Genomic DNA, 14,135 nt, shown 5'->3' with positions numbered 1-14,135 from the left:
TTTTAGCCTTAAAAAGCTTAAGTTTTCACTATCTTTTGTTTCTTGTCCTACAACTGTTATTATTGATCACCGAATTATTGTACTTGACATGACTTCATTCACCCTTTCCTGAACGTCTATGACGGGCAGAGAGAGTGCCGTTTCTGGTGCGATCTTTTGCAGCTGACATTTCACTGTTTTAAACAAACAAGAAATTAGATTGCTCATAAATCACTTATTCTACATAACCACACGTAATTGCCCTCCGAAAATCCTCTTTTTCTTGTTCGTTTTAGAGACCTTGATCGAAACTGATTTTAGATGTCAGAAAGGATTTATTTTCTCTGTATTTCTATGTGCGCATTTCCTACATTGCTTTGTCGAGATTTTAACTTTATATTTAGGCTCAGATTTCAACTATAAATCGTACACTAATTAATAGCATTAAATACTGATGTTTTGCTCCCTCTTACCACAAAAATATATATGTATTGTAGCTGGGATGAACTTTATTTTGTACGCGTAGCTACTGCGATTCGGACACGGAACGGTTAAAGATGGTGACAAATCAGGCAACCAGAGAGAGGGGGGGAGGGGGGGGCATCTTCCCGCCTCCATAACTAAAAACCCAAATAGGAGTGGCTTAAGCGACATACACAGTCGTGTAACTGACAGTTTGAGGTAGCCTATCGTGTAAATTTTGCTTTGTTGCTGATAGGTTAAGCTTTCGAAACTCAGCCACAAAGTCATGTGACTGATTTAAAAGGTTAAAACATTTTACCTTTTTATGAAATATATAAACTTAATATAGTCAGAAGGAGCATGTAAAAACTTTTCCAAAATAACCACAGTATGTAACCGAATGGAAGATTTTGATGCTTAAAATGTTTAGGAATAAAGTGTAATACTAGTGTGTATTTTTTATTAAAAAATACCAATACCAGCCATATACAGTTTACATAATGTTTATATTCCTAAATTAATATCATTTATGACATTCAGAAACATAACTCTCCTGTTATTTTTGTGCCCAGCTACCAAAATTTCCCTTTAGTTGTAAAATTCCATATTAATATTTAATATTAAGTGGATTTAAACATGCACAGTAAAGTGATTAAATGAAGCAATCGGTTCACTAACAACCAATGCACCACTAGTGCCGCCTGTCGATCATTTTGGCCAGTCAATTACGTACTGCAGTATTCCGCACTAATCTGCAGATAATTTCGTGCAGTACGGGGTTTTAACGCGCATTTTGAATGGCTGCATCTGTATGTTTTATAATGCTTCTCAAACATTCAAGTTGGAACTACTTTATTTCTAATCCAAAATCTAGAGTTTCTCTACAGTGTATGTCACATGCAACTACCAATCACTGTTCTCATATCGTACTTATTATATTCTGCAGCTGTTAACTTTCTAACTTAAGTTTTTACGTTAACTTTAACTTATTTAGCTGCACTGATTAACTTCCCGTTTCCTTTCTCTTATTTACAATTGCCCTGGATCACCATACACTGTTCTGCAAGGGCAGCAGGTCAGTATGGATAAATGAAATTCTTCATTTACAGCAGGAGATCAAGAAATTGCATCCCTTCAGTAACCTGTGCTGCCAGGATGCAAGGATCAGGATTAACAATCAGGTGAGGGCAGCAGTAGAATGTTTTGCAATGACTCACTTTAAAAAAAAAAGTGAAACATACATTATGTAAGAATATAAAATTACAATAAAATCACCGTTGACATACCTGATGTGGCTTTGAGGAAGAAAACCTCTTGTGCCTGGGCCAGCATGATATGACTGAGGGTCCCCACAGTGTCTGGAGATATGTCCATGGTGGGCTCACGGTTCAGAGCAGACAGCACTGTGTCTTTGATGTGGGAGAATGCTCCACTGGCCAGCTAATTTAATTAAGAAGAGAGAAAACAAAATTAATTGTTCCTTAAGTTCTTATCTACCACTAACATGTCAGACATTATCTCCAATTGTTTTCTGTGAACTAAGAGCACCTTTTGCATTTAAAAGAATTAAAATGTTATCATGATGCGTTTCTATTATCTGCTTATAAACAACATTTTTCTCAACAAATCATTTGCTGGACTTAGATCACAGCTCATTTAAAATTGCAACTGCTTTCAATTTGTGAAAAGTGTTAAAGACACTCTTAGCATATCTAGTGATCTTAAAACCACTGACTCAGATAAGTTTATCAAGACTGAGCATTAATAATAAACTTTATTTTATATAGCACTTTTAAAGGTGGCTTCTCAAAGCGCTTTACAGAATGACAACAACAATAAATAAAAAGAATACACAAGATAAAACACCATTACAACATACAGAGGAGACCGTGGATGGTGGTACTAAGAAAAGCAGAAGGGTGAAAAATGGAACCAGTTAAGTAAAGGTTTTTCTAAAGAAGAAGGTTTTGAGTCTGGATTTGAAGGAGTTTAGAGAAGGTGACTCTCTGATAACTTTGGGCAAAGAGTTCCAGACCTTGGGGGCATAACAGGAGAAGGCCCTGTCACCCATACAATGTAGACAGGCTTGGGGGACAGTAAGGAGACCAGAATTAGAAGAGCGAAGGTTGCGAGGTGGGGAGTAGGGCGATAATAGTTCAGACAGGTACTGAGGTGCCAAGCCATGCAGAGCCTTGCAGGTGAGCATGAGGATTTTAAAGTCCACACGGAATTTGACAGGAAGCCAGTGCAAGGACTCCAGGATAGGAGTAATGTGATAATTTGCACTAGACCTGGTCAGGATTCTGGCTGCTGAATTTTGGACATAATGCAGTTTGGTCAAAGTAGATTTAGATACCCCAGCGAGTAGAGCATTACAGTAGTCAATTCAAGAGAACAAATGTGTTGATCAGCTTTTCAGCCACAGTTAGTGATAACATAGGGTGTAGTCTAGCGATATTTCTGAGGTGAAAAAAAGATGCTTTGACAATATGCTGCACATGTGGGTCAAATGTTAAGCCAGAATCAAATATAACTCCAAGGTTTTTCAATTTAGATTGAAGCTCAAGTACAGAACCATCTACAGATAGGGTTACAGGATTGGCTTTACGAAGTTGATGGGGGGTGCCAATAAGCATGACTTCAGTCTTGTTGAAGTTAAGATGAAGGAAATTTTGAGTCATCCAAATTCTTATGTCCGAGATGCAATCAGATAGAATAAAAACAGCCACATCAGTGTCAGGTTTGGTATGGATGTATATTTGAGTATCGTCAGCGTAGAAATGATAGCTGAGGCCATGTTATCTTAAAAGCTGACCAAGTGGAAACATGTCAATTCTGAAGAGCAAGGGGCCCAGTATTGAGCCCTGAGGAACACCAGACCTATACTCATTAAGAGAGACAAAGTGACAGCGATCAGTGAGGTAAGATTTGAACCATATGAGAGCAGTGTCATAAACTCCAAACACAGTCTCAAGACAAGAAAGTAAGATGTTATGGTCAACAGTGTCAAAAGCAGCACTGAGATCAAGAAGGATGAGTATAGAAAGAGAACCATAATCAGAAGCTATTAGAAGATCGTTAGTGACTTTGATCAGGGCAGTTTCTGTGCTGTGAAGTATTGGAGGGGTTCAAAAAGCCAGATTGGAGGGGTTCAAAAAGGTTGTTTGTCATGAGGTGGTTATGTAACTGAAGTGTGACAGCACGTTCTAGAATTTTTGCAAGAAAGGGTAAGTTGGAGATGGGGCGAAAACTGTTAAGGTTGTCGAGAGCCATGTTTGGCTTTTTTGACATGGGGGTAATGGCAGCAGTTTTGAGGACCGTTGGTACAGTGCTCTAAAAGCACTGTTGGTACATTAACTCTAAAAGCTTTAAAATGAACTGAAAAATATCTCTTAAGAGCATTATAACAACAGAAAATTTTTGACAAGAATGAAAAAAAGATGAATGAGGTGTGTAGCGGTAATGCTTATTAATAAGACAGAATTAAGTGCTGCTGTGCCTTTCCCAGTGAAGCCTCTCTTTCATCTCTGTGGTCAAAGCCACAGAAAAGCCATTCATGTGCTCACTAACTTAGGAATGTTTGTCCTCCTGATAAGGAACAGCTCCCTGATAAGGAACAGGATAGGGATGCAACCAGCGCTATCATGATGAATGCCCATTCTTTGCGCCTGGGTGTCTAGAAAGACTCTAAGCACATCTGGATTGCTGTCCTAGATTCGGAGGTCATGGTCAGTCATTCCTCAAGTTGACCAACCAATCTGCAGGGTGTGGTAACCCCACATGTCCGGCAAATTTTTGACCAATCACCAGCCGTATTGTTCCCCGTTAAAAAGTGATGCACAGACTTTAGAATTGCTCCTCCGCCCGCTCTCGCACTCTCTCTCCGACTTAATCACGTGACTGCCAGCACTGTTATCCGTGTGCGGGACTTGCAACTTTGTTCCAAGAACCGAGACAGAGGAAGTCCGAATGTAAAGACAGAATTCTGCCTGGGGTCAAGCCTGCAGCACAGAACTCGTAAACGCTAGCAGACCACTGTTGTCGACATCTGAATACTTTATTTAGAAATAGCCACTATGCCGGGAGCAAACCAAGTTTCTTCCCTCCTAAAGAGTGATTCGCTTTGACCGACACAGTCACCCCCTGTGAACAGAGAGTTTCATAGTTCGGCTCAAGGCTAACTAGTGGTCCTTGGAGAGCAAGCAGAAAGTTCTCCTTCCCTCCGTCTCCCACATGACTCAGACTTACACCAGGACTGGTTGGGCACAGAGCTAGAACCGTGTGGATTGGATTGGACGCTTCAACAGAGCCTGTCAGCTGTTCCTTTGTGTCTGTTCTGGGAGATATAAATCCATACTGGATAAATACATCCAATATTCTACATTGCCAATTAGGCATTCAATTGCATCTCAACACAGGTTGATATTAATTTAATTCATATAAGCAATGCATTAAAAGTATCTAATGTAGAATCTGTATTAATGAGACTGATTAACGAGATAGTATAGCGAATGGTATACTAAATGCATATTTCCTTGTTTTGTAGCTCTTCATTATTATATATATCTTGTATCTTGGCAACCCTCACAATAAGATCTGCCATTTGTATCCAGGCAGACTGTTATATATTTTTATATGCACAATTTGATGCATTAATAAATGTATTTTGTGTATTTGAACCCGTGTGTGTGAATTGCTGATTATTCTAATGATTGATTCCCTAATAGCCATAAAGAACCACCTCGCAATTTACCTTTACAATTAATAAATTGTCCCAGTAAATTCACAAAACTCCTACAAGTGTGAAGATCCTGATATTTCTAAAAATCAAACAAGATAATTAACATATAGATTATGAGGGTAAAAGCTGTGCATACTTTCTACTAGTTAAGAGAATTCTGAAAGTCTAGTGTCTAATATTGTGCTCTCCTGTTTTACCTAATTATTTAAGTCTAAATAAAAAATAAAGCTTTTATTATTTGTTTATTCAGTCTATTATTAAACTTATCCAAAAATAATTCTATTAGCCATTTTGTTCTAAAACCAAAAATGCATCATTTAGATTACATGACAGAGAATGATTTAGCTTTTAAGAAATAGTGATGCATCCCAGCCATATCTTTACCTCAGACAAATAAAGACAGATCCTGTGAAAGCTGTAGTTACTACTTAATAGAGCTGTAAGGAATGAGCAATAAGATTTATTTATACCGGCTTGAAAATAACAGTAAAAATATCCCAGACATGTCAACAGAAAAAAAACATTTTACATTTTTAAAAGACTATGATGTTTTAAAAACTTCATACTGAAATTTAAGGAAAGAGTGTTGCATTTAGATTGTAGTTCTTGTGCTGACATCTGCCTGGGTTTTATCTAGGAAGAAACAGAAAAGGTTCTACCATTTCAAAGTCATATGTACTTTGCCCTAATTTGCAAACTTTTCCTTTACTCAGCATATTACTGTAATACATAGACACAGCCTTATTATGACTGATTTTTAATAAAGAAGCAGAGGTGCTTATAAGTTGTATTATTATGTCACTGTGCCAAAAAATGTAATTAGTGTATTATTGAGCCATAGACTCAGATTTATATAAGAACAAAAGTTACTGGCAGAAAAATACTCATTAGAACTATCAGAATTGCAGCCATGAAACAAATCACCAGAAACTGGTTAAAGCCAGACAGACCTAGAGTTCAAATGTGGAAGGTCTTTACGGATGAAATATATCTCACCGAGAAAACTACTAAGTGTTTCAGCTTTTTCTTGAAAAAAAACAGGGTGTAAGCTTTGACAAGGTTGCTGGCTAGCTTTCTGAGGGACTGGTTATGGTTATATACCCATACACCTGTCAAACACTTCTGCAACTAAAATGAAATCTACTGAAAATGGGTTTAAGACTACAAAAACTTACCCTAAGGTAGAGAAAGATAAGTATTCCTAAATTACATTTATATTTGTATATAATTATATAATTTATACTTGTCATAATTAATAATAGTTCAGGTGGGTAGCTGCGTCAGCATGCGTAGGCTGCAAAGGAACAAACCTATTACTTGTTACTATTATTTTGAAATAAACCTATTCCATGCTGAAAAAAAGAAGAAAGTCACACCTGAAGAAGGCCTCATGGCCAAAACGTTGTGTTTTCTTTCTTCTTTTTTTCAGCATGGAATACACCTATTACTTGTTCCATAATTAATAATAGTTTATAATTGTAATAATAAATGAATAGACTCTGATAGTGACCAAAAGTAACAGTAGTATACTTTTAAATCAAATCTTTTCAAATTATAAACACCTGAAATAACATTATAGGGCTATCGGAGAATACAATCCCATAGATTTCTATACTAACCCTCATGATTAGATAAAGAAATTATAATTTCATCTTAAAGGTAAGGGCTGACAAAACTGATTAGAAAGATCTGATAAATATGTACTGTAACTCTAACATCCTTTACCAGGTTCTATGAGTAACTCCATAGTAAGGTATATAGAATTTTAGCTTTTACTAATAACTAGCCCAACACAAATCATTAATGCTGAACTAAAAAACAAGTTATTTAACTTAAACCAAAGAATATAAAATGTAAGTTGTCATTCATAAGAGACATAATCTGAAAAGCTTAATAAAAATCCTTGTTATTTTATCATAACAGAAGAATGATTCTCCTTTTTTTTACCTGATAAAACTTTGCAGCTGCCTTTAGTCCTTCATCATTGTCAAGGTTCTGCTCTGAGGCAATCTGGCTGGCCAGTGCACCAATATTGAATAAAACACAGCTCTTCTCATATCCCAAGCTGGCCAGTGCTGTAGAAGAAAAAATATTTTTAAAGCTACAAAAAGTGCATTCCAATCCCAGTTTCACATTTTTCAAAACGGGTGCATTGGAATGGTCTTTCTCTATATAATATTCTGTTCAGTGTAGCTTTCTTGACTTCAGTGAACTTGGTCCACTTCACACCTTTAAATCATCATTTCTCATATTGCCCCACTAGCCAGGTTTCAGACAATTAAAAAATTAAAACCTTACAGTTTTAACACAATAATAATAATGACTAAGGGTCACGTCATGACTGCAAGTTGAATGGTTAGCTGTTCAAAGTTACATTTTACAATCATGGCCTGGGCAGAGGGGGACTTGAGCACATTGTATAGGTATGAAACAGTAGTAGTACAATATGTTCCCATTCTCTTTTGCTTAATGGTTTCCCTCAATTCATCAATTTATTTGGCATACTACTCTAAGCGTAGTTTTGTGTTATATTTAAATCGACAAAAATGGATGCCATTATCTTGGCCATTAACGGTCAAACATAATGCCATCTTGGGTATTAAGGTCCCCTGATGATTCCAGAAAATGAACTTGTTTTGGACAATCCATGTCTCATCAAGCAGCCATGAGAGCTGTTTGTTGGATCCTCATTGAAGATATCTGGGAGCTGACATTCAATTTATAGATGCCTCTTAGAACTGAGGCTTTGGGGCTGAATCTTCCCGTGACCTTAAATATATCATGGATGATCACTAAAATACTTTCATAGAATACATCAACCTTTGCCATTACCTTGTTCTATAAACTTACTGACTCACCTTTAAAGTGAAGTTTTGACTCTATAACACAGGATTAAGACAAATGATCTAATACCTTCCTTACAGTACAACAGGCATCCTAATATACTACTCTTGATACTTCTATATACAGTATGTAGGACATTTAAATGATTTTAGCACTGATTTCAAATGGTAATCTACAAGCACTAATTAATAACCAAAAGCTGAAGAGCTTTACCTTTGAGCCACATATGCAAAATATGGTAAAAACGTAATTCTTCCATCTCAGAAATATTACCAGACTACGTCCTATGTTGTCTCTGACTGTAGTAGAAAAGCTGGTTAACACATCCGTCTTTTGCCAAATTATTGCAATACCCTTCTCACTGGGTATCCAAATGCACACTGAACAAACTTCAGTATGTCCACAATTCAGCAGTTTCTGACCAGTTTGCGTTCAAGTGATCACATTACTCCTATCCCGATGTCCTTGCACTGGCCTAAGTTGGCCCACACTCTATGGGTAATGGGGTCTTCCCCTGCTACGCCCCAATGCTCTGTAATTCTATCCTCAAGAAGTCACCTACCCTGAGCGCATTTAAATCCAATCTAAAAATCTTCTTCTTCATAAAGGGCTTTATGTAATTGGTGCCTGTTGCTTGCATCTTCTCCTATATTTATAATCCCTTGTGTTTTTTTGTGCTAATTTTATCTCCTATCTGTGTTACTGTTTTCATGTTTTTTTTTTACTTTTCCTGTAAAAGCTTTCAAAGGATCAATATAAAATAAAGTTTATTATAACACCTTTCCTGTCAATGGTTTCTGTCAAAACAGACATACCTTAAATACAAGCAGTGAAAACACTTGTAAAGGGCAAAAGGAAAGAGGACCAATAATAGACATTTAGTTTCTCATTTGTTTTGACATTCTAAGAAAACTGTTGCTGTGCAGCTTGCTTGGCACTTATTAATCCAGTTGTAGAATCCATGGTGAATTCTGCACATGTATAATTTGCATTCTGTTAAAAGTACCTTCCAGTACATATGATACATCATAGAAAAACATACCAAGCTTGACTGAACCACCAAAAAGGGATCCTTTATCAAATGCATCTTTCCATGTGAAAGTCAAACACAACTGAAAAACAGAAAAGTTAAGAACATTTAAAATTTAACCAACCTTACATTCTCTCACAATTTAAAACATGTATGCACATTCAAGGGCAGGCATTTTTATTTTTTAAGCATTTGGAAATTAACATATAGACTGTCATCATGCTGGACTTCACTAAATCTGGCAAAAAGAAAAAGCCAGCTGATATTCAACACTACTTTATACATTAATGAAATACTCAATATTCATACCTGATTCTCAGAGAAGGGAAACTTGGGTTCAATAGCACACAGCTGATCATAGTATCTGAAAAAAGTAAGTTTAGAAACATAAACATTACACAAACTTATTTAACAATGTTCAATTTTTAATTCTTGTATTAAAAAGACTTCTAGAAAAGTGGTTCTCAAACTTTTTCGGTGACGGAACCCTTTTCTGTCGAAGCTAATATTGCAGATCCCCAGCAACCTTTTTTCTTACTTTTCAGGATTATCTACGTTGGTGTTCTGCAAAAAGCATTCTAGGAATGCTATTCAGAGGCAATTTAGCCAATTATTAAGGAAGAAACTATCGATTGCTTTTGTTTTAATCGTAAGCATTGTATGAGCCCATTGAGTTTATTTCAGTCATTTATTAATCACATGAGGCTAGCAGCCCTATCACCCTGCAACTCACAACTGGCAGCCCACTAAAGCTAAGCAGGGCTGAGCCTGGTCAGTACCTGGTTGAGAGACCTCATGGGAAAACCTGCGGTTGCTGCTGGAAGTGGTGTTAGTGGAACCAGCAGGGGGTGCCCACCCTGCGGTCTGTGTGGGTCCTAATGCCCCAGTATAGTGGCAGGGACACTATACAGTAGTGGGCGCAGTCTTTTGGATGAGATGTTAAACTGAGGTCCTGACTCTCAGTGGTCATTAAAGATCCCCAGGCATTTCTTGAGAAGAGTAGGGAGTAGGGAGTAGGGAGTTATCCCAGAATCAGCCCTTACTGTGGCCTCCAAATTGTCCCCGTGTATGATTGGCATGATCTTGCCCTGCAATGGAGTGGCACCCTGTGCAGGGTGTACTCTGCCTTGCGCTCATTGCTTGCCGCGTATGCTCTGGCTTCACCGTGACCCTCACCAGGAAAAGCAGAAGTGAAAATGGATGGATTAATCACATGATAACTTGTCGACAATTAGCTCCCCAACAGTTCAATAAAGCTTAATCACTGAAATACTTGTTGAGAATAAAAGAATCAAAGTTCTAACTGCCGGTTCAACCAAGTTAAAAGAAAACCAGAAGGGTTTCATTCTGGTTTGAAAAAAAATTTTTTTTTACATTGTTGACATAGGGAAAAAAAATTAATGTATTTAAAGAACCAGACGATACTACCAGGAAAAGATGGTAGCAAAATGACTAAGTAAAACACAGTGAGACAATACATGAGGTTTTTTTAAAAAAGAGTACTGATCATTTTTAATCATTATTTACTTCAAACCAGCAGAAACGGAACAATCTCAATATTTACTTCAAACCAGCAGAAACGGAACAATCTCAGTGTGATGAGTGAGTTTGCCTCTTACTTCTACAATTTTTTTTATATTTGGAGTTATGGATGCTAGTTGCAGTCTATTGTTCAACTCAACATCCAATCTGTTGTGATGTTGTGGACACGTATGACGAAAATGCAAGAGCTCACGGAACCCCTGCGGACGTCCCGCACAAAAGTCATTGTTACAACATTATTGCGTTTTAAACACTAGAAGAAATAATATTCAAAATACCATTTTGTGACACAAAAATATCGGCTTTACAATATCCAGTTGCTATCTAATAATTTCAATGAACTTGGTGTGTATGTATATGGGGGGGGTCAGCGTTTTGTTGTTCTTATCTACACCGGTGCACAGGGTTCAGAATTATCAGGGCGCCATCCCTGTGGAACTGGCATTATGTGAAAGGCACCTATATGGCAAATAACGCCAGTGAGAAATTTGTCTGCTAAGCCATAAAGCTAAGTGTATAACAACAAAACAATTGATAAATTAAGCAATAAAGAACATGCTCAGAGAAATCTCCTGAAGTAATACTAATGTCCATATAAGTCATGTGTAAGTGTCACAAGGGACTCGTTTCTCATGTTGTCACTTTTTTTTCTGTATCAGCAAAATGCTATCAATATCTACTCCAACTTTTGTCGTTTTGTGCGAAACACTGGATGTTGAGCACATTTTGCTGCACAGGGACAAGTTCAGTAGAGACCTGGGTACAGCAGCCATATTTCACATTTCTAACCCCACCCCTCCTTTTATTTTTGAAGAACAGATTGATCACATCATGAATAACTGCCTCAGCTATCATAAAGATATGAGCATCAGGAGCTATATACCTATAGCATTAACCTAAGCAGTGAGCAAGAAACACCCATGCAAAATTAATTTTCACCAATGGACAAAATCTGAAATGTTTTCATTTAGTTAAGGTCATTTCAGAGTACAAAAGTAAAAAGTCTCAATACAATTACTCACAAGTAAATGATAGTATAGGGTATTGGCAAAGAAAAACTGCACAGTTGTCACACAAGAAGAAAACACTGTTTGAAATCCAAATTCCTGAACTCTACTCTTATGGTAAGACATAGGTAAATCTTGCATTTGTTGTTTTTTATGTTATGCTTTATATATTTAAAGCGCAGGAATAAAAATAGTGTATGAATCCTCATTTTATAGGAGTCTAGGACTGCCCAAAGTTATGCACTCTTCAGTACATAACTGAAATACACAAAGGTACTGGTATCTAATACAGGCTAATTTTCCAGTCAAAACAACTAACTTCCTTATTGTCACTAAACAATTCTCTCCACAATTAACAAATACTGGAAAAACATGCATCTTCCTTCGTTTCCATACCTTGGCTATTTCAGTTACTCCTATGGCATAGGCCTATAAGTTAAACTTAATAAAATTAAGTCTTTGAAAACTAAGACAAGTATCTGCTTCTTAAACCTAAATAAACTTGAGATTAGGTAGAGGTGTAAAACATGAGCAATGCCTTAGAAGAAATCACTGTTGCTCTTATAGCTGCCTTGATTTCTTCTTTCTTCCCTCAATCATGTTATGTCAATGTGAGCGCTTCCTTTTTTCTTGTGTCAAACGACTTTGTTCTCAACCCTTCCCCTTTTCGAGATATTTGTTGCCTATATTATATGTATATATAGGCAATATAGGCATTTCTACCAGGATTTGTTAAACTTGCATTTTTACACATCTACAGATTTAAGGAAAAAGGGTTCTGGGATAAGGAGCCCTGATAAAGCCATCAACACACACATAAGTATGTGTAAAAACCTGGAACTCCAAATGTCGTCTATTAAAATATACTGTATACTATACTTATATACTGTATGAATAATACTTGTATGGGAAAAGATCAGCATATCTGCATGGATGCTGATCTTGATCTGCTTGCATGGTAATGCAGAACAGTATTCTAAATGCATACTCATCCAATTAAATAATGCATCCTCATGCAAAATGGAAACATGTTCTACATTCTGCGTCTGCATAAGTTATAAATTGAAGAATTTATATTGAAGCTGCTCTGTTTGCATTCTTCAAACAGTAATAGCTCATCTTGTGCTACGTAGCAAAAGTTTTTTTCAGAATGTCAGTTTTACTGTCCTACAGACATTAAACTGCAGAAATAATTTTTCACTAAAGTTATGATGTTCAACATTTATTTAATAACATTAACCTAAGGGAACTCTCTAAATACTGTTCAAATGCCTTGAGCTGTAACACATACGAATTCCCCCAGATTTACATTAGTACCTGTTTAAATACAAGCTAAAAACTAGCTTGTAGCTTCTGCTGAGAGTCTTTGTAGGGAAAGATGGACTGGTCATCAGAATATATATATATAACTGATTTGATATATAATTTTATATATATATAGCCATCATCTTACTTCAGCCAACAAACCTGACCAATGACTGAATGCATTAGATATGCCTTAATATTCCCTTCCCTGAACAGTGTAGTGCAAAAGCATCTTAAACAGGTTCTGAAACTAAGTAACATCATTTTCCATTTCTAATTTGTATTATAAGATCTTGTCTATCAAAGCAAAATCTTAATACAAAAATTTAATAAATAAGTCATCTCTCTTTACCAACACAAAAAGTAGACTGTGCTTAAAATGAGATTAAATAAACTATGTAACATTTTCACTTAAAGAAAAACTAAAAAACTATACAACATTACCAGAGACAAACAGGAAAACTTCTTATATCAATGATCTGAAACAAGTGTCAGCATGCAAAACCTCTTCTGCAAAGAAGTACTACTCAAAAATAAAACAGCTTGGTTCGTAAAATGTTACATAAAAAACAATATACATTAGTAAAAGGTGGGTGATATAGGATTCGATTGGTATATTGACAGTGCAGAGCATATCACTCATGTCATAACTCGGTGAGGCCTTGTGGTTACAATGTTGAATGACACAGGAAAAGACATAGTTCCTGGTCTGACTCCATTACGTAGCTTATTGAATTTCTGGAACCGTTTTCCCTCGTTATGTAAAAATGCTGTATCACAGACGAAGAAAGAATACTGTTCATACTGTATGAAACGTCTAATGGATCACTACCTTTAGTTAACGGTGTTTTGCAGTTGAAAAGACAGATTCTGTCTATGTTGTATATCAACGATTCCTAAAAATGTAATGGGAATGGCTAAACGTACAGGTGGAGCAGGAATAATATTCGTGACGTCAACCAGAGAACACCAACAAAAGTGAATTTTAGAGATGAGACTCAGAGACGTTTGAATGAAAGAGTTTATAAATTTCGGAACAATGAAGACTTCAATGAAGGAGAAAAAAAGCGTACAAAGATTACACAGTGGAGAAAAAGTTCGAACTTTATTGGCCTAGAACTGTACGCAGGTAACTTTCCGTTGCGATAAACGATTACATCAATCCCCTTAAATAAATAAAAAAATATATTTTTTAATAATTTATTAGCTACCTTATTGTTTAACT

The 14,135-nt window shown here is 36.4% G+C and overlaps 1 protein-coding gene across 2 annotated transcripts in view; it reads right to left on the bottom strand.

The window, feature by feature from the left end:
• Nucleotides 1-14,135, bottom strand: part of pdcd6ip (programmed cell death 6 interacting protein) — a 43,831-nt gene that overhangs the window by 29,200 nt on the left and 496 nt on the right. For both annotated transcript variants that reach the window (XM_088928548.1, XM_088928549.1), the window contains exons 2-5: nucleotides 9,366-9,420; nucleotides 9,069-9,138; nucleotides 7,130-7,257; nucleotides 1,728-1,881 (exon numbers count right to left, since the gene is read on the bottom strand). In XM_088928548.1, the coding sequence (XP_088784674.1) occupies nucleotides 1,728-1,881; nucleotides 7,130-7,257; nucleotides 9,069-9,138; nucleotides 9,366-9,420 (407 nt within the window). The remainder of the gene's footprint in view (nucleotides 1-1,727; nucleotides 1,882-7,129; nucleotides 7,258-9,068; nucleotides 9,139-9,365; nucleotides 9,421-14,135) is intronic.

This window comes from Atractosteus spatula, chromosome 12 (assembly GCF_055471065.1).
Source record: "Atractosteus spatula isolate fAtrSpa1 chromosome 12, fAtrSpa1.hap1, whole genome shotgun sequence".
Taxonomy (NCBI): domain Eukaryota; kingdom Metazoa; phylum Chordata; class Actinopteri; order Semionotiformes; family Lepisosteidae; genus Atractosteus; species Atractosteus spatula.
The sequence above is the reverse complement of the archived record's forward strand: the minus strand, read 5'-3'. Positions and strand labels throughout refer to the sequence as shown.